Source organism: Equus przewalskii, chromosome 15 (genome assembly GCF_037783145.1).
Source record: "Equus przewalskii isolate Varuska chromosome 15, EquPr2, whole genome shotgun sequence".
In the NCBI taxonomy this organism is placed as follows: domain Eukaryota; kingdom Metazoa; phylum Chordata; class Mammalia; order Perissodactyla; family Equidae; genus Equus; species Equus przewalskii.
In genome coordinates this window covers 68,622,701-68,650,414 of record NC_091845.1, presented here as the reverse complement: position 1 = coordinate 68,650,414, position 27,714 = coordinate 68,622,701, and the positions used below count along the sequence as shown (strand labels likewise).

The 27,714-nt window shown below is 37.4% G+C and overlaps 1 protein-coding gene across 11 annotated transcripts in view; it reads right to left on the bottom strand.

Annotated features, from left to right (window-relative positions):
- Window positions 1–27,714, bottom strand: part of ATP2C1 (ATPase secretory pathway Ca2+ transporting 1) — a 152,160-nt gene that overhangs the window by 16,642 nt on the left and 107,804 nt on the right. For all 11 annotated transcript variants that reach the window (XM_008519857.2, XM_070576026.1, XM_008519859.2 and 8 more), the window contains 11 exons: window positions 25,874–25,978; window positions 21,206–21,362; window positions 18,342–18,512; window positions 17,149–17,246; window positions 6,934–6,984; window positions 5,307–5,473; window positions 4,134–4,202; window positions 3,411–3,527; window positions 2,173–2,320; window positions 1,561–1,656; window positions 301–442 (listed from right to left, as the gene is read on the bottom strand). In XM_008519857.2, coding sequence (XP_008518079.1) covers window positions 301–442; window positions 1,561–1,656; window positions 2,173–2,320; window positions 3,411–3,527; window positions 4,134–4,202; window positions 5,307–5,473; window positions 6,934–6,984; window positions 17,149–17,246; window positions 18,342–18,512; window positions 21,206–21,362; window positions 25,874–25,978 — 1,321 coding nt within the window. The remainder of the gene's footprint in view (window positions 1–300; window positions 443–1,560; window positions 1,657–2,172; window positions 2,321–3,410; window positions 3,528–4,133; window positions 4,203–5,306; window positions 5,474–6,933; window positions 6,985–17,148; window positions 17,247–18,341; window positions 18,513–21,205; window positions 21,363–25,873; window positions 25,979–27,714) is intronic.

Below are 27,714 nucleotides of genomic sequence, written 5' to 3'. Positions count from 1 at the left end.
CTTTTTTGTTTTCTTGGGTGAGGAAGATTGACCCTGAGCTAACATCTGTGCCCATCTTCCTCTATTTTTTGTATGTGGGACGCTGCCACAGCTTGGCTTGATGAGCAGTGTGTAGGTCTGCAACCAGGATCCAAACCCACAAACCCTGAGCCGCCAAAGCAGAATAAGTGAAATTAACCACTATGCCACCAGGCCAGCCCCTTATTTTACTTTTTAAAAGAAAAATTTTGTTAGAACAAAGGTATTAGAAAATAAAATTCATCTAAAATATATAAACTATAAAGTTAACATTTTCTTTACCCAGTATACTTAGGCTCTCAGTCTGAAAAACTTTCTGGAGTGGAGGAAAGTAAATAACTAATAATTGTCCCATGATGGATCCAAGAACTGCGTAGCAAAACATTTTATTACTGCAGAGTCCAATCTCAAACACAGACTTGGTCTGTTGGCAGAGCAGAGAGTTCAATTATTACTCCTTGGTCCTGGAAACAACTTCTTTATTATTACATTTATCTCCAATTTTTAATAAGCTGAACTGAACTTTAGAATGGTGGTACCATGAAATCTCTTAATCTTAAGTATTATTTTGGAATAATTCAGACGGAATAGGGTAAATTTTAAAGCAGCCTCTCATTATCAAGAAAGGGCTTTCTTTAAAAGAGTGATGCTATAAAAAGTAAATAAATAAAATACAAAGAAAGAAAACTTACTTTAGCATTGCAAAGCATTTGAAACTTTATTTATATATGATTATTTTGCTAAATCATTTCTATCCATTAAAGTAGATAATCTATAAAACTTTCTTGAAGAAAGGACCCAGTTATGTGTGTACTGAAAAAGTTAAACTGCCCTTCACAAAACAAAACATGAATACTATAGCTTCTTCAAAAATTAGCCTAAATTAATGACAATTCACTGTACTTGGAAAGTTGTAGCATGGCAAAAGATAACAGATATAGTTAAGGATTCATAAGGTCCTGTAAAATTAAAACGAATAGTCAGGACTCAAATGGAACTAGTTTTCAAAAACAATATGCTCTGAAAAAGTATCATTAGGTTCTAGCCCATTATTTTCCATCAAAGCACTTCCATCAAAAAAAGGCAATCACACCTTAAGATATAACATGGGAAGAAAAGCAAATTTAAAATGTCCTAAGCTTTGACACACTGGCAGAAGTAACAGAAAAAAATTAACACGTATGAAATTGTTCTTGTAGTAACAATACTTTCTTCTAAAATGAGACTAACACCGTCTTAACAGAACCCATGAGCTTCGTACTATGCTCAGACATTAACCGAACCTATCATATAGCTACAGATAATAAAAGAATGGGAAGAAGAAAGATCAAGCAATGACACCTGGGATTTACTGTGATATTCTGGTCAAAGGTAGGGCTTTTCTCCCCGAATGCCCCATCTTCATCATGATACATGTTTGTAGGCACGCTGTATCTGAGGCTACAAAATCAAGCAAAACTGAAAACCCATAATCCTTGCCTACTTACAATTAGAGAGTGCGCTACCCAATTGAATCAGTCAGCTAAGATCACCTAAGCATACCTGGGATCTGGAACTTAGTGCATTGAACATGTCGAAAAACACAAAGCACGTGAAGGTCATTGTTGTGTCTCGAGGTGTTATCACATTGTCTCGTAGCTGTCAAGAAGAAAAAATGATTTTCAGTGGCTGAATTTAATGGACAAATATGGCATGCTTTTAAAACTGTAATATTTTCTTTCCATTAGGGTGAAAGAGTTTTGGTCCAAGATATAAAACATATAAGCTACCTAAATTTCCTATACGCCATTTAAATAAGTCACCTAATGAATAGCTGTAGTCTACGTAAAGGAAAAAGTCTTCTCACAAAACATGCGTTGGATACTAAAACAACCTTGTTTTTTGATGACAATAAAGTAGTCATATTAAAGACTCACTTTCTAACTTTTCAAATTTTTATATATTAATTTTTATTGTATCTGATACTTCTCTGCAGATTGAAATTATTCTAATAAATGAATCAGGAATTCTATTAACCCAAAACTATTTTTATATGTTTTACTACATTTTTCACAGAGTTCTCCTAACTTTGCAGCCTTCATGTAATATACCAAAATCACTGACTCCTATCACACACAGAGCACATTAATAAAGCAGTTTATCCAGTGAATATACCTCCCGCCAGAAGACAAACAAAGTCCCACAAACAATGATTATTGATGAAACAAGTATTTTAAGTATCAGGTTTTTGGTCAAAATGCTGTCCTTCCAGTTGCGTGGAGGTTTACGAATGACATCTTTATCCACCGGTTCTACTCCAAGGCTTCAAAACAAACAGAAAATTGCATTAGTTTAAAGTTTTAAGGTTTGGATTTGTTAATCTCACAACCTCACTAACTTCAATTATCCAGGAAACTAAATGCTTTCTTACGGAAACAAAATGTTGAATCAGAGAGAAAACCTTGGCTATGCGTACTTGAAAATAACCAAGGATTTTATCACGCTTCCCTCTTTCACTCTTATTTGGCACAGCTTGATAAAACTTTGACGGTCAAATTTCAAAAAATTATCCAATTTCATTTACATATAAGTTTACTTATTTCAAATATGGCCTGAAATACATGACCTAACAACTGGAATTTGAAGTATTTTTCATGCAAGGAGGTTTCGACTAGAATGATTTGTTGTAATGGCCACTGACATGCATCGCTCAACTACTCTGCGCTGGGAAGCAATTCTATGGTCCCATTACTAAAAAGAAAATACTTGGATGTTTAGATCCCTCAATACTTTCCCAAAGTTTCTAAAACTGACAACAGAACCTAGGTAATAACACTAAACTCAGAGATTTCTCCATTACATCCCATTCTTAGAAACAAAAAGCTGGGGACAGCCCAGGGGCGCAGCAGATAAGTTCGAATGTTCTGCTTCAGCGGCCTGGGGTTCGCTGGTTTGGATCCTGGGTGTGGACATGGCACCACTTGGCAAAATCCATGCTGTGATAGCTGTCCCACGTATAAAGTAGAGGAAGATGGGCATGGAGGTTAGCTCAGGGCCAGTCTTCCTCAGCAAAAAGAGGAGGATTGGCAATAGTTAGCTCAGGGCTAATCTTCCTCAAAAACAAACAAAAAAAAGGAAACAGAAAGCTTACTTCCTGAGGACAGGGACTACACCTGTTTCCTGATCTGTTCTCAACTTAAGGTTGGGCATCTAACACAGTATAAAGGCGGAGATCCATAACACACAAATGCCACTCAAAAAGAATAAATGATATGCACACATCACACAATTTATAGCATACATGTTGCTGCAAAGATTTCCAATGCTGTCCATGAATGAAGTCTTAAAATTTGATTATCAGAATATCACACCTTCCTTGTCTTTCTAATGTATGCATGAAGAAAATCCTTTACCTCTGAGCTGGAGGTCCATCCATAATAATATTGATCCACAATATCTGCATGGCGTTGAGAGGATTAGGAAAGTTCATTAAGGTAGCCAGTGAGATTAAAGTTAATGCGGCTATACTCCTGTTGAAAAAAAGAGTCATTAAAAAAAAAAATCTGTCAGCCTAGTATAATTCTTACTAATTTTACAACTCACCTTTTTAGCATTACAAGTAACCTATGCTTCATTCATGTGAACATTTTGAAGCTAAGAGTTAATCCTTACAATCCACAGCATTTTAACAAAGGATTTTCAAGATGTTTACATAACAACAACAAATAAAGGAAGATTTTTTAAATTGGGTTCAGAATAGTTGTTGTTATAAACAGTTAATGGTTTCAATGACATTTTGGTAACTTTTTTGACTACAGAAAAGCCCTTCCACTTTTGGAAAAAGATACCAAGACGAAACACTAAGATTTGACACCCCTTCCTTAGTTATTTCAGGAGCTATTAAATAAGTCACAAAGGTTTACATATTTTAATGATGATATAGATATCTAATTATCACATTTAGAACATTTATCATACTATTTTAAATTTTAAGACAGAATTAGTTATTTTGGAAAACTTACATATGAACAAAAGTCAGAAATAGAGCCCAAAAGCTTCTAGGCATTCTGCTTGAATTCTAATTTTCACATAATTTATCTGTAAGACCCATGGTGACAAACTTCTAAGAAACTTACGTGCTGAGTTGGAATCTAACAAAATTTTTAATGTTATTATAAATCCCTTTACCCTCTTCAATTGCAGACCTGGAATTTAAAAACAAAATCAAGTGAGAAAACATTATGATACAAAAATAAAAATATATCCATACTAACACACTGTGGAGCTAATTTTGAAAACAAATTTCCAACTGATATACATATCACTAAGAGAATCTATTATTTTCTTCAAATAACTAAGATTAGAAAAAATATAAAACATTCCAGCAAGGAATTAAAGTCAAGTCTGCTAACCTCTACCTGAACTAATTTCATTACACAACATTAAAATTCTTATTCTTAAAAAGCTATTTCAGGCCCGGCTCCATGACCGAGTAGTTAAAGTTCCATGCACTCTGCTTCCGCAGCCTGGGTGTGCAGGTTCAGATCCCAGGTGCGGACCTACTCCATTCATCAGCCATGCTGTGCAGGCATCCCACATACAAAATAGAAGAAGACTGGCAACCGATGTTAGCTCAGGGCCAATCTTCCTCACACACACAAAAAAAGGATGTTTTTACATTTTTACATTAAATAACATATTGTCTTTCTACACAACAGACAATACTACACATTTATAGTGCTAAAATAATGTTCTTCTTTACCCCTCCAAGTTTATTTTTCTTAAAGACACACTGTGAAACTGACACCACCAGGTATTACATAAGAATCTTTAATTAATTACAAACTGTAGCTGAAATAGACAAAGCTATTCAAACTTAATAAACTTTCATTGACAACATAAACAATTACTGACATAAAGAAATAGGTACAGATGGGAACTTGATTATCTGATTGTAAGGCCATGCACATGCATATTTCTGACAGCCTAAATTTAACTAGAATAAAGGCCCCATGAAGGTCACCTGCAGTACTACAGTACTGGCCAGAAAAATGTGACACTTGGTTGGCACTTGGTAAATATTTCTTAAATGAAGGGCCCTGCCATTTATTAAAGTCCTTTCCATTTCATACAAATAATTTTCTCCGAAACTACACACTAGGCCATGCAACAAGACTAATTAATCCAGAAAAATAGTTTAGTTCATCCAATGTTTAAACATTGCTTTTTCCAGTTGAATTTTCTGGGATGGGGTGCAGGAGAGGATGGGACAAGGCTCTCTGATGAGCATTCACTGAAACAAAACTTACATTATGGTTTGGAAATCATCATCCACCAGGATCATGTCTGCTGCCTCTTTGCAGACATCTGTGCCAGTCTGACCCATTGCGACTCCAATGTCTGCAGCCTTCAGAGCAACTGCATCATTTACGCCATCTCCTGTCATGGCTACAACCGAGCCATTCTTCTGTAGAGACTGGTGTCAGGGAGGGAGAAGAGGAGGAGGGAGGAATTCTGATAAAAATGCTGCTTCCACACAGATAAAGAGATAAACAAATCCTCTGGGGTTTTCTTCACAAAATTAAGATGGGAAATAGGGCCGGCCTGGTGGTGCAGTGCTTAAGTGCGCACATTCCGCTTCTCGGCGGCCCAGGGTTTGCCAGTTCGGATCCCGGGTGCGGACACGGCACCGCTAGGCAAAAGCCATGCTGTGGTAGGCATCCCAAGTATAAAGTAGAGGAAGATGGGCATGGATGTTAGCTCAGGGCCAGTCTTCCTCAGCAAAAAGAGGAGGATTGGCAGTAGCTACCTCACGGCTGATATTCCTCAAAAAGAAAAAAGGTGGGAAATAATATAGACTACTAATTTTTCAATAAACTTCCATATATGGAGGTCTTACAGCTTAGAAAAAGATGCTACTAATAGTCACAGGTGAGAACTATATGTCTAAAGTCTGATCTAGAGTCAATTATACAGTGGTTCTCAGGGGCAATTTTACTACGTAGGGGACATCTGGCAATGTGTGAAGACATTTTTGATTGTCCTGACTTCGGGGATGCTACTGGCATCTGGACGGTAGGGGTGAAGGATGCTGCTAAACATCCTACAATACACAGGACAGCCCCTCACAATGAAGAATTATTCAGTCAAAAATGCCAAGAGTGCCCAAGACTGAGAAACTCTGAACTAATACAGTGGAGTACTATTGTGATTAATAAATTAAGTCCACTAAATAATGAATACTATGTCACCTGCTTTATATATATTTGACTAATTAGTATAAATAACATAGCCTTTTATTTATTTTTATTTATTTATTTATTTTTTTTAAGATTTTATTTTTTCCTTTTTCTCCCCAAAGTCCCCCGGGACATAGTTGTGTATTCTTCGTTGTGGGTTCTTCTAGTTGTGGCATGTGGGACGCTGCCTCAGCGTGGTCTGATGAGCAGTGCCATGTCCGCGCCCAGGATTCGAACTGACGAAACACTGGGCCGCCTGCAGCGGAGCGCGTGAACTTAACCACTCGGCCACGGGGCCAGCCCCTAACATAGCCTTTTAAATATGGTTCATACTCAAAACATTTTTCATTTCTTGCTCTATATATTCAGTTTCTAAGTAATTACTGCTATTCACGCTGAGATGATTTGGCTATGGACTCCTGTCAGAACATACTTTTACACTGGTCAATTGTTTAAAGAAGGACGTATTTGCAGATATTTCATTAAAATTTTCTTCTCCCCCTTCCCTTGCTAACTAAATTCTCTATTAGTGCTTCCATTTCAGGCTTTAAGAAAAAGAAAAATCACCTATTTTGCTTCACAATATTTCTGACATTAATGCTTTATCAATACAATCAATAGTAACGCAAACATAACGAAAGACAAGAAGTAGCATTTTGAATACAGAGATAAAATGATCTGATTCTTAGAGACTCACCTTAATAATTTTCATCTTGTGTCTTGGACTAGCTCTGTAAAATACCGCAACCTGTTAAAATACAGGATACACTAAAAATCTTCAATGTTAAGAAATATCAGAATAACCCATGCACTTACAACTAACAATTTTTTTAAAATTATCTATTTAAACTTACTTAATCTGCCACAGAGATCAAGCTTAAGCAACATGCCATATTTGTTAAGATATCCACATTGATACCGGCTCAACACAAGGTTGACATAAGGGAAGCCATATTGTAGAAAAGAAACCATATTGTAAGTTTGAATGACGTCTGACTAACTAACCCAGCTGGATACACACCCTCCAGAAGATCCACCCTCTCTGTAGATTTTACAATCCCGGCTAGTGCACATACCTCCCAGCTGTGGTAAGATGGTAACTTTGGTAGAGTTCCTTAGGAATGTGATGACCGCTGGACAGAGGGTCTAGCTGGTGTGGCTACTCCCAGTCTATAACACCAGAGGGTCAACATTCCTAACCCCGTCCCCTATAACCCACTGGTCTATATAACTGCTCCAAGATTCTGTGTCCCCTTAAGATGGTTCTTTCAGACATTAGTCGGCCATCTTCCCCTTTGCTAGCAAGCCGTAATACAACGCCCTTCCTCTGCCACTATCTTCCCTCTTAATGACTGGTTTGTCTCGCAACGAGTAGATCCTGTCCTTTGTGCAATAACAATATGACACAGTCATTTCAAACTTTACCAAAGGTACCACAGGAAATACATAATCTAAACAAGTTATTCAATTTATCCTGTTATGTTTAAGCTCTGAAGAGAAAATGGCCTTATTCTTGAAATGTTTCAGAGACAGACAAAGGAAAAGCTCATTTGCATCTGTTTCCTCATGACACTGGCATACAACTCAAACAGTTTTCCCCTTTGTCCTGTCTTCAGGAGAGAGAAAGAACAGCTGCTCCCCCGTGTCCGTAGAGCCCCCCCTACCTTTTTTTTTTTAACATCATCAAGTGTCTGCTCATTCTCTTTTATTCAGGTTAATTCATTAAGTTCTCTTCCACTATATTTCCAACCGCTTATATGATCTTCTCTCCAAACTACATATTTAATCCCTTTTTCTGATCTTATCTTCAGGTCTCCTGAAATCCTTTCACTGTGCCCAAAAGTCAGTCATCAACAAAATCCCCTGTATCCTCCACTCTTTTCCACATTGCTCAAACCTAATTTTTCCACAAAACATGGGCCACACCTACAGTCCACTCAAATAGTACCACCAAGTGGAGCCAGTCCTTTTGGCCTAGTGGTTAAGTTCGGCATGCTCCACTTCAGCAGCCCAGGTTCGGTTCCCAGGCAGGGACCTACACTACTCTTTGGGAGCCATGCTGTGGCAGCAACCCACATACAAAAGACAGTAAGACTGGCACAGATGTTAGCTCAGGGTGAATCTTCCTCAAGCAAAAAAAAAAAATAAAAAAAATAGTACTACCAGGAGAGCCTAGATGGAGGTAGGTGGCCTCCATTCTTCCTTCTTTATTCATAAAACCTCAGTTTTGAATGTCACATGAGACTATACTTCCAACTAAATTCAGGTATGCACTGCTCCAGAGGTCACTCCCCCATGTTTCACAAAGATTTTAACTTCTGCCTCACTGTCACTCTCTCCATCACCACTTCCAAGTCATGGTGATTTTACCATCCAATAATATACCCTTCTCTTTCCTACTCTCCTAGAGGATTAGTTCATACTAGTTGTCTCTCCTCATACTTCCAATTTATCCCCTTCTCCAACCTCAATCTCAGCTGACAACCTTGTTTCCTACTTCAAAGAAGACAGAATCAAGAGAATTTCAATTCCCACCATCCAGTATCTGTATCCAGGCATCATCCTTTCCTTCTTTCCTTTCACTACAATGAACTGAATATACAACTAGTAAAAGTCAAATATTTGAAATTCTCCCCCTCTTACATCAAATTTTTTTCCTGGCTGCTGTGTCTTTACCGTCAGTATACAAATATGTTGCTATTTCTTTGACTTAAATAAAAACAAAAATTTCCCCTTTCACCTGCCACCCTACTTTTCCCCTTCTCTTTATAGCAACACTCCTCTAGGGAACTGCCTATACTTGCTGTCTCCCATTTCTCCCTTCCCATTCTCTCTGAATCCATCCCAATCAGGTTGTTCCCGCCATCACTGCACTGAAACCCCTATTCAGGAGCACCAAAGACCTCCCCACACTGCTAACACCAATGGTCATTTCTTATCCAACTTAACCTCTCAGCAGCACCCAAACATAGCTGATAATTCCCTCCTCCTGAAACACCTTCTTCTCTTGGTTTCCATGATCACCCTAAACGCTCCTGGTCTTGCTCCTGCCTCTCTGGCTGCACCTCTTGTACAGGTTCCTCCAGGCCTCCCTGAAGTCTGAATGATGAAGTATTCCAAGACTCAGTCATCAGACGCTTCTCCATAAGAGGACTAAGAACCCCTATCTCTCCCTAAGTGATCTCGTCCAGACTTACAGATTTGGATTTTATTTATACACATTTTTATCTCCTGCCTAGAACCATCTTTTCTAAAATCTGGATGGATGAAACTAACCCACCTACCTACTCCACATTTCCCCTTGAATGTCTTGTCTCAGACTTAAACATATCCTAAACTGAACCTCTATAATTTCCAAAGAAATGTGCTCCTTCATATCCTCTGCTAATGATAAGTAGATCCTTACAGTAGCTCAGGCTCTAAATTTTGGGAGCCACTCTTGATTCCTGCTTTTTTTCTCACATGCCACAAGCAGCAGGATTTGACAGCAAATCCTGTTGGCTCCATCCTCAAATATTTCCAGAACTCAAGCCCCTTACTCTGAACCCACTGCCAACACCCTGAGCCAATATCTCTGAAGTGATTTTCTTATTTCTGCCCTTGCCTCCTACAGTCTATTCTCAACACAGTGGCCAGAATGAAACTGTTTAAACAGAAGTCAGATCAGATCTGTCCTCTGCTCAAACTCTCCAGTGATTTTCCATTTTCCTCAGAATGAGTGCCAAAGTCTTTTATTCTCTACTAAATCCCCCATGAAGTGCATGTCCCCCCTCCCCCATTAATCTTTTCCCACCTGAGCTACACTGGCCTCCTCACTGTTCCTGAAACACATGCCAGGCATATTCGCCTCAAGGCCTTTGCCCCTGTGTTCCCTTGGTCTGGGGTGCTCTTCCCTCAGATCACATACGGCTGCCCCTTCTGTCAATACTATCTTCTCAGTGAGGCCTTTCCTAGTCACGTTATCTAATTTCAATCTCCCTCTTCAATCTTTCAAATCTCTTTTCCCTGCTTTTTCCGGTGCTCTTTAGCACTTATCTTACATAATATATATTTATTTATCTTAGACTATAAGCTCCATGAAGGCAGAGAATTTTGCCCTGTACCTCCAGTGCTCTATAAATACACACAAAATAAATGAATAAATGATTGAATAAATCTAAGTACCATCATAAACACTGTTCTCAGTTCTCTCCTAGTTTTACTAAAGATCTAAAACAAAAGAGAATTACTTTCTTAGGCAAAAGACTCAGTTTAACTGTAATATCACATTATTGATTATCCTTAGGTTTTCTAGATACCATGAATCACACAAGTCACATTGGGAGAATATTTTTCCTTTAAAAAATGTCCAAAAATCCATTTGGAAACACTTTAGTGTGTTTAAAAAGGACTAAACTATATATGTACTTAAAGTATACTGGTTACCCTCTAAGTGGAAATTCTACGTTACTACAGAAATTAATCATGTAGCACACAGCACTGAAGTACAAGAGTGTTTAGCAAAGGCTGCAGATTTTATAGAATATTTAAATAAAAGGCTAATTACAAATACTCAGGTTAAATAGAGTGAAATTTTGCCTTTGTTCTACTGCAAATCATTTGAACCACTCTGAACCACTGCGAATCACTCCTTTATAGTCACTATGGGTTATCGCTAACAATGGCAGTGAGGATGACAAGCCAACTGCTGAAGTGAAAGCATAGTTCTTTTACAACTTACTTGGTATGCATCCAGTATACCTATTACTTGATAGGAGATTTTAGCATTTCACAGCTGTGATGGCAACTCAAACATAAGAGCAGCTGCTTTGAGACTAAGCAGATCTCAATGCAAAGCTGCAGACTCACTTGGTGTTTTGCATCTGATACATAAGACTGTACAAAGTAAACTCTGTTCTTAAAGCACCAGGATGAGCGGGTCAGTCTTTTTAGTTGTGTAAAAATATTGAAATTAAGTGACACAGAATCATGGCCTGGAGAAATTAGATATTAAAAAACAAACAGAAATGACTAAAAATTGGACTGTATCATTATATTACAGAGGTAGGAGAGAACTTGGAGGTAACTAAATTTCCTCTATTATTAATCTTTTCACCTTTCTGTTTCTCTACCTAGAAAAAGGGAATATACTGACTAAAGATAAGCACATAATAAAATCACCGTACTTTAAGAGGAGGAGAGGAGAAGACACAAGGAGGACGACAGGATGGTAAAAGGACAATGGGAAAGAAGTAGAACTTGGTCAAGGAAAGAGTTTAGGGAAATATGGGAGGGAAAGGTAAAAATCACTGAAAGAAGGGGGAAAGACTATTTTCAGAAGGAACCTGCAAGAGTATTTTTCTCTTTTCGTGGGACTTCCTTTCAGTGTCATATTTGAGGTCAGCATTCACAGTTCCTTTGATCAACATTAACAGACAAGGTGTCCTAAGGAAAGGAAGTCATGAAAAGAAGAAAGCAGGAAAATAGTAAAGGAGAGGTTAATGAAAAGAAGTGTTCCTGGCATTAAAATAACCTGCCAAAAGTCCCCAAATCTTCCAAGACAGATAAAAAGATACCTGATGCATTGAAGAAAAAAACGGGTGACTGAAATAAGTATTTACAACCTACCAAAAATTAAACAGCACACAAATTGGGATTATATGACAGGGACTTGGTTAATAGGTTCGGTAGAAATATAAATGGGGTATTGCTATAAAAAAACAAAGAGGGGTCGGCCCCGTGGCCAAGTGGTTAAGTTCCCACGCTCTGCTTCAGCGGCCGAGGATTTCGCTAGTTTGAATCCTGGGCGTGGACATGGCACCGCTCATCAAGCCATGCTGAGGAGATGTCCCACATGCCATAACTAGAAGGACCCAAACTAAAAATACACAACTAGGTACCGGGGGGCTTTGGGGAGAAAAGGGAAAAACAAAATCTTAAAAAAAAAAACAACAAAGAACAAAAGCGGATACCCACTTTTATCAATGGGAAAGATAGGACACACTGGAAGAAACCATAAAAAACACTGAGCAGCCGGTCCAGTGGCACAGTGGTTAAGTTCACATGTTCCGCTTTGGCAGCCTGGAGTTCGCCAGTTTGGATCCTGGGTGCAGACATGGCACTGCTTGTCAAGCCATGCTGTGGTAGGCGTCCCACATATAAAGTAGAGGAAGATGGGCACGGATGTTAGCTCAGGACCAGTTTTCCTCAGCAAAAAGAGGGGGATTGACGGCAGATGTTAGCTGAGGGCTAATCTTGCTCAAAAACAAAACAAAACAAAACATTGAGAACTCCCAGATGGACTTCACAACAATTAAGTAAAATTCAGTTTCTATACTACTTTTTAATTGACTCTAGATCAAAAGGACAGAGCAATGTTAAGAGATCTGGAATGTGTGATTAAATTATGGAAAGACAAAGCTGGAAAACATTTTTATGAGGAACGGAATTAATACGATTTTAGTACAAATGGGAAAACCTCAGACAGCTGGCAATTCAGAAGAAAAGTTTTTGTTTTTAACACTAATAAAAGAAAAGCCATTCAAAGTGATCTGAAGTAAAAGCATAAGACCAAGTATGCATGTTGCCTATAAAAGAGTTACATGAACACAAGGTGAAGTGGGGAAAAAGACAAAGTTCTGGTGGATAGTGGATAGTGGGGGACACAGGGAGGTGGGGAGTCCAGCTAAGCTTGAAAGACTAAAAAATTCATTAATAATATTTGGGGAAAAAGACTTAGGTATTCAAAAGACATGAAATACTTGGAAGGAAGCCCTGGTATATATGAAATTCCTCTTTAGAGTAGGATGACTTTAAGCAATTCGATGAGCTTCTCAAAGGCTTAGGTTTTATATTGTTTTAGTCTCTTTGGAACAGCATCAGGGTATCTGCCATACTTAATGCATAAAAACTCTTCTATGGAAAAGACCAATGATGTCATGTGTCCAGGCTGATGATGTAATTTGTAATTTGCTTCTTCCTTCTCCAACTATCTTTAAGTTGGTTTTAAGGGTTCATTAGCATTCTTAAGAGCCAGAGAGTGAACTGAAGAAAGCAAATAAAATGAAATTTCAAATCCGTCACTTTCACTACTCGTTAACATCTCTGGGAAAAGGCTGAATGAATGTCTAACGGGAAAATGTTTAATTAACTGCAGATTTCACATATATTTACTAAGGTATACCCTATCCCAATACCCCCGGGGAACCTAATACAGGATTTATTCTTTCAGAAATAAATGTCAGGAAGAAACTATCAGGATAGGACACACAAAAAGTTCACCCAAATACGGAAACACCTTCCCCACTAAATTTAAAACAAAGCAAACACCCACACTGCTGCCAGATGCTCTGAAAATAGCAGTCATGAGTGATCAGAACTTGAGAAGGAGAAAACGTGGACAAGCAAAATAGTGCATTTCTACTAGTAACTACATCTAAAATCTAACTGCAAATGAGGCTACAGGTCTAGGCACCTAATGCTACCATATGAGGTCCAGTTTGTAGAAACAGAAACGAAAACATTTTCAGAGGACAATTCATCAACACATTAAGAGCTTTACAAATGTGTTGATCATTGGTCCAATCACTTCACATGGAGGAATTTAATCTCTAGAAATCACCAGCGATAAGCACAAACTCTTATGTACAGTAATGTTCAATGAATCAGTCAGCGACAGATGATGAATTCTGGAGTCACACAGACCTGAGTTCCAGTCCCAGTGCCAATGCTACCACTCACAGCCCTGAGACTTCAGTTAAGTCTCCCAAGTTCTCTGGGCCTCAATTTCCCCATTTGTAAAAATGAGGTTACCTTTCTTTTATCAAGTATAAATAGATAATGTATGTATTACATGCATTGCCTGGCACATGATAAATGGCTGCTACTGTTATCATCCTTAAAATATTATTTACAGGAGAAAAGGGAAATAAAAGCTCAAATTTCAACAAGAAAATAGTTATATAACCATAAATTTGCGGTGTGTTTATACATACACAGTATACCAAAGCAAAATATTGTGCACCTATTAAAAAACATATTTCACAATAATAAGTAATGACTTCAGGAATGCTGAAGTTATATAAAACGAATGTTCAGCTTTATAACACTATAAATTCCCAACTGGTTTTGTTAAACACATTTAAAAAAGACATGGGTTAACTTATTTTATTATTTTGGATGCTCTGTAGATATATAACCTCTGAATATCTGGATTGTATTACAGGCAGCTTGCATTGTAGCTCTTACTTTTCTCAGTTTTCCAATTTTTCTACAATGAGCATACACTACTAATGAATAAATTTTCTAGTCAGAAAAAAGTATTATAAAAAGACAAGCTTGGGACTGGCCCTGTTGTGTAGTGGTTAAGTCCAGCACACTCTAATTTAGCAGCCGGAGTTTGCAGGTTCTGATCCCTGGTGTAGATATAAACCACTTGTCAAGCCATGCTATGGTGGCAACCCACATACAAAACAGAGGGAGACTGACATAGATGTAAGCTCAGGGCTAATCTTCCTCAAGCAAAAAAAAGAGGAAGACTGGCAACAGATGTTAGCTCAGAGCAAATCTTCCTCACCAACAAAAAACAACAACAAGAAAAGATAAGCTTTAAATTAAGATGTGGAAATAACTTAAGAAAATTCAGTGTTCTAAATATAGAACTTGCACTTGTGAGCATTAAATAAGTAAAACAGGTAGCACATTTTATTATGGTCAACAGATTGCTAGAAAATGGCTAACAAATGCCAAATGATAAGCATTTATTTTAAAGGATGTACAAATATACGTGCAAAAGCAGGTGATCTAACACTGAGAACAAAAAAATCTGAACTGTTAACAACTTGTATGCAAGAATGCTGCCTACCTCATAGGGGCTCTTTCTACGGGACTTGTGTACTCACAAATCAGGCTTTGTTAAGCCCCCAAAAAGCATTCCAAGATAAAATAAGTTAATCTCACACCAGGGAACTTGGCTCTAAAGAAGCTACTTTGTGGGACAGGAATACTGTTTTGTTCCTATAAATAATTTATTAGAAATGCATTACAATCAAAGGTAAAAAGGCATTTCAATGAAAAAAGGAGTTTTTAAAAAAATTTATTTAAACTAAAAAACAAAAAAGGACAGTCTTTTCAACAAATGGTGCTGGAACAACTGAACATCCACATGCAACAAAAAAGAACCTTAACCCATTTCTCACAATATATACAAAAATTAATCCAAAATGGATCACAGACCCTAGTGTAAAACCTAAAAAAAAAGACTTCTAGAAGAAAATATAGGGGAAAAAAATCTTTGTGACCCTGGATTAGGCAAAGAGTTAGATAAGACATCAAAAGCATGATTCATAAAGGGAAAAAATGATAAAGTGGACTTCATCAAAATTTAAAACTTCTGCTCTTTGAAATACAGTGCTAATAGAATAAAAAGGGGCCCGGCCCCGTGGCTGAGTTGATAAGTTCTCGAGCTCTGCTGTAGGCAGCCCAGGGTTTCGTTGGTTCGAATCCTGGGCACAGACATGGCACCGCTCATTGAGCCACACTGAGGCGGCATCCCACATACCACAACTAGAAGGACCCACAACTAAGAATATACAACTATGTACCTGGGGGCTTTGGGGAGAAAAAGGAAAAAAATTTTTAAAAATCTTAAAAAAAAAAAAAGAATAAAAAGATAAGCCACAGATTGGGAAAAAATATTTTCAAATCTAATAATCTGATAAAGGACTTGTACCATAATATATAAAGGACTCTCAAAATTCAATAAGAAAATAAATTCAATTTTTAAAAAGTAGGCAGGGCAGACACTTCACCAAGCAAGATATATGAATGGCAAATAAGCACACAAAAAGATACTCACACATTATTAGTTATGGGGGGAAATGCAAATTAAAGCCATAATAAGATACCACCAAATACCAATTAGACTGGGAGATGGGGAAACTGACAATTCCACGTGCTGGTGAGGATGCAGAGTAATTAGAACTTTCAAACATTGCTAGTGGGAATCTAAAATAATAAAGCCTCCTTTTAAAACAACTTCGCAGTTTCTTACAAAGTTAAACATACATTAAGCATATAATCCAGCAATCACTCTTTGGTATACTCAAGAGAAATAAAAATTTATTTTCATACAAAAATCTATACACAAATGTTTAGAGTAGCTTTATTCACAATTGGCAAAAACTAGAAATAATCCACATGTTTTTAAACTGGTGAATAGGTAACATACACCCATACAGTGGAATACTACTCAGCAATAAAAAAAAAAAACTACTAATACACACAAACAACATGGATAAATCTCAAATGCACTATGCTAAATGAAAGAAGCAGATTCAAAGGCCTCATACCACATGATTCCATTTTTACAGCATTCTAGAAAAGTCAAAACTACAGGGACAGGGAAAAAAAAATCAGTAGTTTGCCAAGCATTAGAAGTAGAGGGTGGAGTTGACCATAAAAGGCACAAGAGAATTTTGGGGTATAGGGGGAACTGTTCTATAGTCTGACTGTAGTGATGGTTATGAGACCACATGTATTTGTCAAAACTTGGAACTGTACATTAAAGAGGGTGAATTTTACTGTATGTAAATGATAATTTAATTTTTTAAAAAGGCGTTACATACTGATGCTACAATTAAAATACAACAAAAGGGTAAGAAGTATAAAGCAATGGTTTCCCTCCACTCTGTACTTTATAAATACAAAAGATCACTGTTAATTTCCATAGTAGCTTGCCCAGAGGAAACTTAGTTCTTGCACTGATATTCATAATGATCACATCATAAATAATCTCAATGATAGGTCTGATTTCAACGATAAGATTCATGATTTGGACCAACAAATTTGAATAACAGTTTCATTAAAATAGCAGGAGAAATGGCAACACTTAGAAAAAGCCCTTTCAGTCTCAAAGGCTTTAGTTTAGGCCTACCTTCGGCACTATTTGTGAAAGCTGCTGGACCTCCATTGCGTCTATTTCTTCCCCTGAGACTGACTGGGAAGTTTTGGAATACAATCCCAGACGACTAGCTAAAGTGAAATGGGAGAGAAAATATAATTAACCAATGGGGTTTGCTTGACAGGCTAGTCAACATAATGCTCACCTAATATGACATGTTATCCACTCCCTTTTTATGTATAAAATATCTTTATATCAAGAGATCGCATGACAAACTACTGGTAAGACAAAACTATCTGGGTTGGTAAGTAGTCTGGAGTTTTCTGTTTGACTGTTTTATATATTTTTAATTTAAGAATACAGTTTTCACAATTTAGCCCACCATACCTAAGAACTGAAACAAGGCCAATCAGGTTCCACTCAGCAGCTCAATTTTAATGAAGACAGAGTACATTTTAAGTAAAATATCCAAAGCCAGACAAAATGGTGGTGGATCTGTGGTAATCACGTGGTTGTATATAAATGAAAATAAATGTTGATAAGCTTTTCTAGGTATAATCTTCCCAACAATGTTCTGTTTCTAGTGTCATACTCTTCTTAGGTAACGTAAAGTGTGAAACTCCTGTCCCAGTCTCTCTCCACGTTAATAAAATCAGAATTAATGGACTTTTGCAAACTGTTTAAATTTATCAGTATGAATTATAGTTTATAGGCTCTGGGAGATTAACTTTCATACGCATTTTTTTTACTTATACTTAAGGCAATCTGAAATGGCAGTCAAACAACATAAGCATATATATGATGAGACAACAGAAATATAGAAACAAGCTATTTTCGTTCAAATTAGGTACAAGTTTGCTTTAAAAAGTATACACAAGTTGAAAGGGAAAACTAAATGTCATTTTTTCTTTCACATTCATGATCTAATGCTTTTATCTGTCAGCATGGTGGATTATGAGGTTAAAATAAACAACTATCCTTTTGTGTATAAAATACATATGTGATTTCATAATGATTTAGTTACACATTTTCAATTACTAGTATTACTTTTTAAACTAAATTTTGCCCACAATTTTATATAGAGTTTGAGCAAACAAAAGAGTTAATTTTAATTGTATAATCTCAGTATTATGTAAACACACTTCATATCTAATGGTTCACAAAACTATGCACTGCAGTAATTTAAGAAAAACTATCAAAAACAAAAGGAAGCAGCCTAGTTATACCGATTGCAATTGCAGTCTCCTGTGAGTCTCCAGTAATCATTTTTATCGATACTCCTGAGGCAATAAGTGTTGTAACAGCTTCTTTCACACCAGTTCTAGGAGGATCAATGATTCCCACCAGGCCAAGAAATGTCAGCTGTCCCAGTTCAGGACCAGAAGCCAAAGCAAGAACTTAGGAAATAATAAAATCCAAAAAGGTAAATGTGAGTCACAAAAACATTAGAATTTACTTGACAAAAGCTGGAGACAATAACACCTCTCAAATAAATCATTTAAGATTATAATGTCATTGTAGTTATATAATCTTTAAAAACCAAAATTATTACATGCTAAGGCGTTAGAGTTTAATGGTTCTAGATATGAGGATGCTTTAAGCTATTAAAAATTAAAAGCAATAAGAATAAAGAACTGTTAAGCAGAGAAGGACAAGTGAGGAGTGAAAAGAATATTTTCACTTAGTAACTACATACAGCTCCTTTCAACACGACCTACTGGCTCTTTAGAAAATACAATCAATTATCTGGAGAAACTATAGGTTTGCTGAGATTTAAAGTCCTTTTAAATAGACACCTTTCAAGGTGGCTTCTACTAATGTATCTTCATCTTTCTATTTTATAGGTCTCCAGAACAATTCCATAGCTCGAAAAGAAGGCTACATTAACTATACACAACACGTAACAATTTTGTACATGACAAACCCTGGGAAATAAAGTTAATCTGTAAAGTGATTGTAAAACCACTAATACCAACGATAGTTTGGATTCTTTTACTCTCTACATAACATTAACAGGTATCTTATTTGTAAAATTGGTTTTCTAAGAGTATATAAACAACATCACCATATCATTATTTATAGTTTCCTGTCATCCCTGGGCACTTAAGATACAGCACAAAGTACTATTCCTTTCCAAATATCATTTATATGATAAATGAGTCTCAGAATTCTGGAACGTCTGGTAGCTGTCTTATGAGCCAAACGGATATCCACCTGGGATAGTATTACACTGAACGACTCTCTGAAGAGAAAACACAAAAAAAGTACACAAACTAAACATATGTATCTCATGGAGAAACTAAAAAGTCTCAGAGAGATCATGGGAAGTATCAATTCTTATTCAAGCAGAAGGTATGGAGAATTAGATATATTTGGAAAACCAAGGTTAGAGGCAAATAACTTCTATTTTTCCCCTGTAAGAATCATATACCTAACTATTCCTGTAAATGTGGGCCCCAAAGGCTTTCACCCTGGAAGGAATGAGCACTTGACAGTCCCTCATGTTGGAACAGAGACAGACAGCAACAGAAGGGGACAGTGAGTATCAATTTGTGTGTCAACAAATCCTAAGAGAGGGAGATCAGCTCTTGGCACTCGGTGGAAGGGTGGTATCAGCCTAGAGGTTAGAATCCCATATTTATTTATTTGTTTGCTTCTTTAGCACAAACGAAGATCTAGCGCTAATGTTTGCGACAAGGGTAAGGTAGACCTTTGTTATGTGGAGGGTCGCCGACTAAAACATAAAAAGACACTCAATTTCAAAATTAAGGACCACATACATTTTAAGAGACTTAAGTTTTATAGATGCAAGATAAGTACTTATCAAGTTAAACTGAAAATCTTTCTGTTCTTCATTATGGTAATTTCAGGGGGAGGAGGAAAACAGAGCACAGGGAGAGGAAGAGGAAAAGACATACAGCAAAAGACAAAGAACCAGAGTGCCTCCCAAAGCCCTGGGAAACACCCGATTGTTTCCCTGCTACCAACCCTGGTCTATTTAACGATGTTACAACACCAAAGCACACATACACAAACCTCCACAATCCTTCAGACGAAGAGTTAGTCAAAATTAAAAAGTGTCAAACCTCCAATACAAAAATTAAGGAAAAAGGGAGTGCATATCAGACCTTTAAGACTTCTTGAGAGTCTCTAAATCCAAGGCAACTCTGAAACCCTCCTGCTGTGAGCTGCTAAGAATAACAAAACTCTGCCCTCACATAAAGCCACAAGGATACCTTTATAAACCTAGCTTACTATGAGAGCAGAAGTCCTGCAAATCTATCCAAATGTTTTATACCCACAGAAAGCCCTTAAGTGAACCATCAATAAGAATATTTTTCACATAACTCGTTTCCTCCTCCCAGGAATTGAAGTGTTCGACTTCCAGTTTGTAAAAATAATAAAATTAAGGAAGCCAACTCTTCCAATTTCCTTGAGAGGGACTACATAAGTACATATATTCCCCGCAAGCCAAGTATGGCCCTGACCTCTGCCTCTTCAATCCTACACATGGTGCCCTAGGAGAAGTGGCCTGAGCATGTGTGCAGAGGAGATCCTCTCTCCCCACACTGTTCAGGTCAGCAACATATACACAAGCAGAACCTGGGCACTTCCTTACCTCTCTGGTGAACAGCAAGGGAAGGAAGTCAGCAGATGAGGAACAAGTAAGCAATTACCTTAGTTTAAAGGACAAATTAGAGGCTTAAGACTTCAGTATTTAGGAAAGTATTTTAGATTTATTAACAAATAAGATAGTCAAAGTGATGAAATAAGGAAGTAACATCACTTCACTTCTATCCACCTCCCTTCTCAAAAGATAAATTTGTCTAAAATAAAATTTCTGTCACCTACTCAAAGACCACTGCAGGTCTCTAAGAAGAAGAGAGTTCATATTTTGCTACATTCCCAACTTCCCATGTTTTGAGGGCCAATTAGCCAACTAAAACATAACACTTCTCAAACGGCAGGGCTCCACAAAGCCCAGAAGAGAGTTGGACAGCTCAAATGTGAAGCACAAATTTATCTGTAGTTAAAAGAATACCGTCTTTTTACCTTTCCACTCTAGGGGACTATGCTGAAATGGCCTTACCTCTGAGCCCTGCTGAGCCCATTCGTGCCTTCTCTTGTTGGTACAGATCTCTCTGCTGCTGGGTGAGTGTCAAGGTCTGCTCTTTGCTCTGGTACGTAGTACAATACTTAATCACCTGTTCATAAGCACCCTTCATAAAACAAATCTCTGGTCTGTCCTAAGAAGAAAAAACACAGCAAATAAATTGAAGTTAATTTCAACTTGTACATATCTGCCACTGGAATCCAAAAACAAGTGGCATGCAATACCCAGGGAAGTTACTCAAGCCTAAGGATGTGAGTAGCACTTAAACTCTGCAGATTAAAAGTTCATATTTGGGAGCTTTCTGTACTCTCGATAGAAAACAGTATCTACTCCCTACTCTCACCCACACACACTGAAGGCAATGCTACACTAAGCCCCGGATTAGGCACTCTGAGATTTGGGGAGAGGCTCACAACATAACAGGGAAAGCAAAGAGATCTAACATCAGCCCAACAGGCAATGGTTCAGGCTTTCTATAGCTATTATACACATACATGTGATCCCATTTAATTCTCACAACCACCTTGTACTTATGGGTATTGTCAGACTTTTTCTTTTTTTATCCTAGTAAAGTAATATACAAAAGCTTACAATGAAATTCTGTAGTTCCCTGCCCAACCTTCTCACCTCTAGTCCTACTCCACAGAAACAAATCAATTTTAAGGTTTTTTAGCTGTTTTCTCTGGTATTTATCTCCACATTTTTAAATACATTTATACTGCTACTTTTTCACTTATCAATTTTATACACTGTCTATTGTGACAGGTGATAGCCTGGCCATCCCCACTAAATCTTCCTCCTCTCCCCACCTTTATAATATAGTTAAAGCAAAATTTGTCAGTACCCTGTTCGCCTGATGACTCCTCACTGCTGTGCAAAGCGGTAGTCACTGGGACAGTTCAGAGACATCCCAGTTCTCTTTGCAGGCACATGGTAGGAATGTATGCCCCCCACTTTGAAGTCAGCTGGGACTTGCTTTGGCCAATAAATATGAGCAGTACTTGTACTGCTAAATGGAACTTTAGTGCTAAACGGAACTTTAGCACTAAACGGAAATTTAGGAACCAGTTCAAAATGTGCTATTCCTCTGGCCCTGCTTTGACAGTGTGTCCTCACACTGAGACAGAGCTTCCATCTGCCTGGGCCCCCAAGTAACTAGCAGGCAGATATTAGGGGACAGAGAGGCAGGAGGAAGGCATGATGCTGTTTCCTTGGCCTACATAAATCAAATACATTTCTTTTCCCATTCAAGTTTTATCTTTTGTAAAGTTAATAACTGCCTCTTCTTTTATTTGCTTAGTTTTCTTTATACCTATTACTAATTACTCCCGATACAGCCCTTCTCAATGATGTTTTTCACATGACCAAATTAGCAGGTAAGCTATCATTCCCATATTATTACTGAAGACCTGTCTCCTTGAGTCTTGTTCTCCTTTCCTTCACTAATTTGAGTTGGCTGATTTCTAGGTCTGCTGCATGACTGGTATCCAACAACTTCCCTTCACCTCTACTCTGGGGATTTCTTTCACCTCTCCCCTGGTTACAACTCACTGGGTTCTAAGTCGTCCTTTTCTTAGTTTATTTTTTTATCTTGGAATAATATATCCACCAGGGCCCTTCTAAGAAAAAGTGTGTGGGATATACATTTTGAGACTTGGAATGTCTGAAAACATTTTTATTCTATCCCTACACTTGTAAATTCAGCTGGGAGTAAACTTCCTCTCATTTGACGGCCTTCCTCTATCATCTTCCAGCCTCCGGGGCCCAGTGTTGCATTTATAAGCCATTTAATTCCTAAGCCTTTGTGTATATATACTCTCCCCCGGCCCTCCTTCCTGCCCCAAAACCTCTGGAAGCTTTCGGAATGCTCCGTGTGTCCTCAAATTTCTCTATTACGGGCCTTGTGTTTATCTCCTCACCCCGCCACTCTGAGCGGCTGGTGGGCAATTTATCCTAGAAGCTTAAGTCTTTCCCCTGGAAAATTTTCTGATGTTATTTGATAAAATCTTGCCAATTTCTGTTCTCTACTTCCTGTTACCACTATTAGGTGGATGTTGGATCTCCTTTATTTACTGAGTTTCATACTTTATCTTTTATACTGTCCACCTGTTTGATTTTCTACTTTCTGATAGATTCCTTAACTTTATTTGAAAACGTTCTATTTGTAAAGTATTTTGTTGTTATTTTGCTATGGTCTTTGGAAATTTTCTTCAGCATCCACCATTATCTTTGTTTCTCTGAGACCCCTTTCTCTTGGTTTGGTCTGTGTCTTTCACACTGAAGACTTTCCCCAAATATCTAGCAATCCCTGAGTGTTCATTTACATTCAAGACTGAAGCAACTAAAGGTCCAGCAGCTCCAAGGGCATTGGCAGAGTGTATCAACTTGTGGCCCTTGCCGAAGGGTGATGAGATGAAGCCCAGGAGTAGGTAAGCCCTACCACGAACAAAGAGCTTAGTCAGGGATACTCTGTATTGTTGGAATCTCGCTAGGACCAGTCTGCTTCTCTAAACCTCATCAGTCTTCCGACTTAGAGAATGAGGGTAGGGAGATACCTACCTGCAGGAATTCTGAGAAGGCAGAGTTATGGCCTAGCAGCTTACACTTTAGGATAATCACTTGCCTTAATCACCCTGTTTTCAGTCTTAAGCCTTAATTCTGCCTTCCACTCTCTTCCCCAAGATGAGATTTTTGATATTCTACAGGGGTGAAGAATGACTAATGGTCTGGCCTCAAAAAACAGAAAACGTACTTGGAAGAGTTCTATTGGTTCCTTACTCAATTTCAACCTGACTTCCTGTTTTTAGCCCTATGCCTTAGTCCCTGATATCTGTCAACCTGGAGCCTTTCCCATACTTCTCTTTTTTAGTTTATATCTTTTATTTGTTGGTTGTCATTTTGGTAGCTTCCAGCGAAAGAACAGAGATAAATGCATATTGTCACGTTCAAATGAAAGTCCTCTAAAGACAAACTATTTGAGCCACTGGGGTTGTTTTTAAATTGGAAAGTTCGCCATATCTGTGCCGGGCTGATCTCTTCTATATCCCGAGTCACGTCAGTGGGTTTGGGTTTTATTAGTTACATTGGTTGGTTTTGTTAATCTTCAGGTCAGCAAATAGGAAGAATAACCACACCAATCTTTCTGAACTTATATCCTGCCACTCCCTATCCCCCATTCCCAAAATGGAGAAGATTCAATGTACAACTTCCAAATGTACAACTTTGGTGAAGTTAGATTCAAAATTGCTGAAGTCAAATTATTAAACTTTACATGAGCCATATTATCTTGAAATGCTGTGTGATCGTATATAAAATGTAAGGAAACAGACCTTCCAAATAAACTCATATAGGTATTCATACTATATAAGTATATCGTCAAGGGACATCAACTAAAAATTATCTAACTCTAATGCAATTTTTGAAAGCTTTACATCACAAGGTTTAAGTGACAGTCATTTTATTTTTATAGTTTCATTTTTAATTCTCTCTCTTGCCAGGAGTTTATAAAATTTCCTTTAAAGATTAAACAGGAATCTTTTTTCCCCTCATGAACAGAGTTCCTGGCAGACTTCTACTCACAATGTTGACCATCTTGGCCTTTTTTTTTTTAAATCTGTATGTTTCCTATTTATAATGGGTGAGGGGGAATTCTCTCACTCATTCCTGTGTACAGAGATATAACTGGTTTCAAAGTGTTTGCTCACAGATGAAAACACATGAACAATTATGAGTTCCTAATAAAGGAAATGTAAAAATAACAAATATGTATTTTCAAGGGCAAAGTAAGTTTAAACATCAAGGTGGTAATAGCAACTATGAGTGATATAATTATAACTGTAGATATCTAATAACTCTTATTACACTGTGTAAAAATTTCTAAAACACCCAGGAACAAGGTAGTAGCTTGAACTATCAGTGCATGTCAATTTGCCACTTGGTAAGCTGGATCAACTAACATGAATTATACACATTTGGTAACCACTTTTCCACAAAATAAAGTAGCTTTGTTTGTTCTGAAGACAAGACATTCCTTCAGTGAAAGAACACAGATCAACAACAGACAATCAGCAGAGACTGTCATCAAGAACAAAAAAGATGTTAAAGGAATCTGATGTCAGGGGCCAGCCCCATGGCCAAGTGGTTAAGTCTGAACTTTCTGCTTTGGCGGACCAGGGTTCACCAGTTCAGATCCTGGGCACAGATCTATGTGCCGCTCATTAAGCCATGCTGTGACAAGATCCCACATAGAAGAACTAGAATGACTTACAACTAGATATTGGGGCTTTGGAGAGGGGAAAAAAAAGAAAAAAGGAAGATTGACAACAGATGTTAGCTCAGGGCCAATCTTCCTCATTAAAAAAAAAAAAAAGAAAGAAAGAAAAAAAAGAATCTGATATTGCAGGCTCTAAGAGACTGAGGCCAGGCTCAACTCGTTTAAGTTGTTTGCTCACACAGCAAAACTGAAGAACCTATGCATGAATTAAAACATAAGAATAACAATGGATGAGTGTACTATAAATCACACACTTTAAAGCAACAGGTCTCATGTTCACTGACTGTTTAAATCTAAAGGTGAATAGTAAATGAAAAATAGTCATCTATGCTAAACAAGATATAGTAAGTATTCTTTAAATGAAAGGATACCTGCTGTGTTCGGTGTACACACTTAACAGCCATCCACTTTTGCTCAGAGCTAAAAGGATATTCAGCTTTTCTGATATAGTCCTGTTGAAGTCCATCAAGACCCATCTATATGGCACAAAAACAAAGTTAATTCTCACTGACATGTGACTATTTTTTCCTTTAACAAAGAACAAAGGTAATAACTTGCAGCTAGTCTAGTTACAGATACCTGGATTATTTTTCAAATAATGGTGATAGAATAGCAGTGCTCCATCCATATATACTGTATTTCTCTGAACAGCAACACAAATGTTCAACACGAAAGCCTGGGTATATAGATACAGTCTAAGGCACGCTACCTGGCCTGTATGTAGACCAGATTTTCAATACTGAATATATTAAAATCTCTACTGGCTCAAATTCTGGAAGAAAGCAGGATACAAATAAAGGTACCCAAGCAACACTAAGCATGTACTTTTATAATCAATAGAAGCTTCAGATTCAATTCCTCTCTTCTTAGGGATTCAAATCTATCTTGCCTGTTGTTATCTTATTCCCTTACACCCTACCACTTGATAGTCTGACTACCAATGTCATGTAGCTGTTCTCTCTCCCAATACCCTTTGCATTTTCCTTCAAATATTCATAAATACTTTCTCAAACTACCCAAAAACCTAGTTTATTGCTTTTTGTTATCTTTTAAAACATGTTCAGGCTCTTCTTCCTGTCTTTCAAAGGTCCTCCAGAAACCCACCATACACCCAATTAAAATCCTCTGAGTTACTCAAACTCCTTTCATTTTATTCAGGTTAACCAATTCATAAGCCACAATCCATTCTATGCTTATGTATTCCTCCATGCTTTTATTCTTATTCTTTCCCTAGCTTATCTCCTATCTAAATCCTTCCTATCCTTCAAAGCCCAGATCCTAAGTCTGAATTTCCATTGTTTTTACATGTGGCTCAATGTTTAGGACTTAATTGTCTACTATCTTGGTCGACCTTTTCTTTGTTCCAAGCACTTCGGTGTCAATGCCCTACCTAAAATGTGAGGTCCCCCCATAAGGATGTGGTTCACACTCTTATCCCTCAAAGAGATGATTATGTATAACACAGTAAATATGCGTTAACAGATACTTCTGAATATCTTTTAAAAAGCTATACTATGCTATTTTAGTTACAAGAAGAAGAAATGATAAAGAAATGTAGCTTTCTGTTAAGGAAACATATACATTCTAAAAATATGAATTTTATTTTATTAAATTAAATGTTATAACAACCTACATTTCTACATTGGATCTCAATTCAAGCAAGCTCATTTAGAGACATCCTGTTTCACACAAGTCTCAAAGCTTTCTAAGACTGCTCTTAAAAGTAGGAATTTTATTTTTGTTATGGGAGTGACAGACTGGACTTTTAGGTTTCTCATTTAATCAAATGTAGGACTCAGGAGAAGAGGAGATCAATTGGGATCAATGAAATAGTCACCGAGAACAGCACCCCATCTCCCCACTACAAATTCTAAGTCTACACTCATTTTAAGAAATTGATAACAGAGGGAAAGGGAAGACTGGAAAAAGAAAAGCTATCTCTTGTGATGGCCTTAATATCTTTACATGGAAATATTAAAGAATATTGCCTTTTCCTCATTTGAAAGTTAGTATTTATCAGCAATTACACACATTTATAAACCTTTTTGCACAAAATTCTAAATTTTATGGAAGACGGAAACACTTCTTCATAAGAAGAAATGGATCACTGGTCATTAGTTTGTATCTTGCATGTAAGGGATAGAGTTACACTGAAAAAGCTCTATGCTCTGTATTTCCAGGAAGAATAAAACTGGTTCACAAAAGGCAGTAA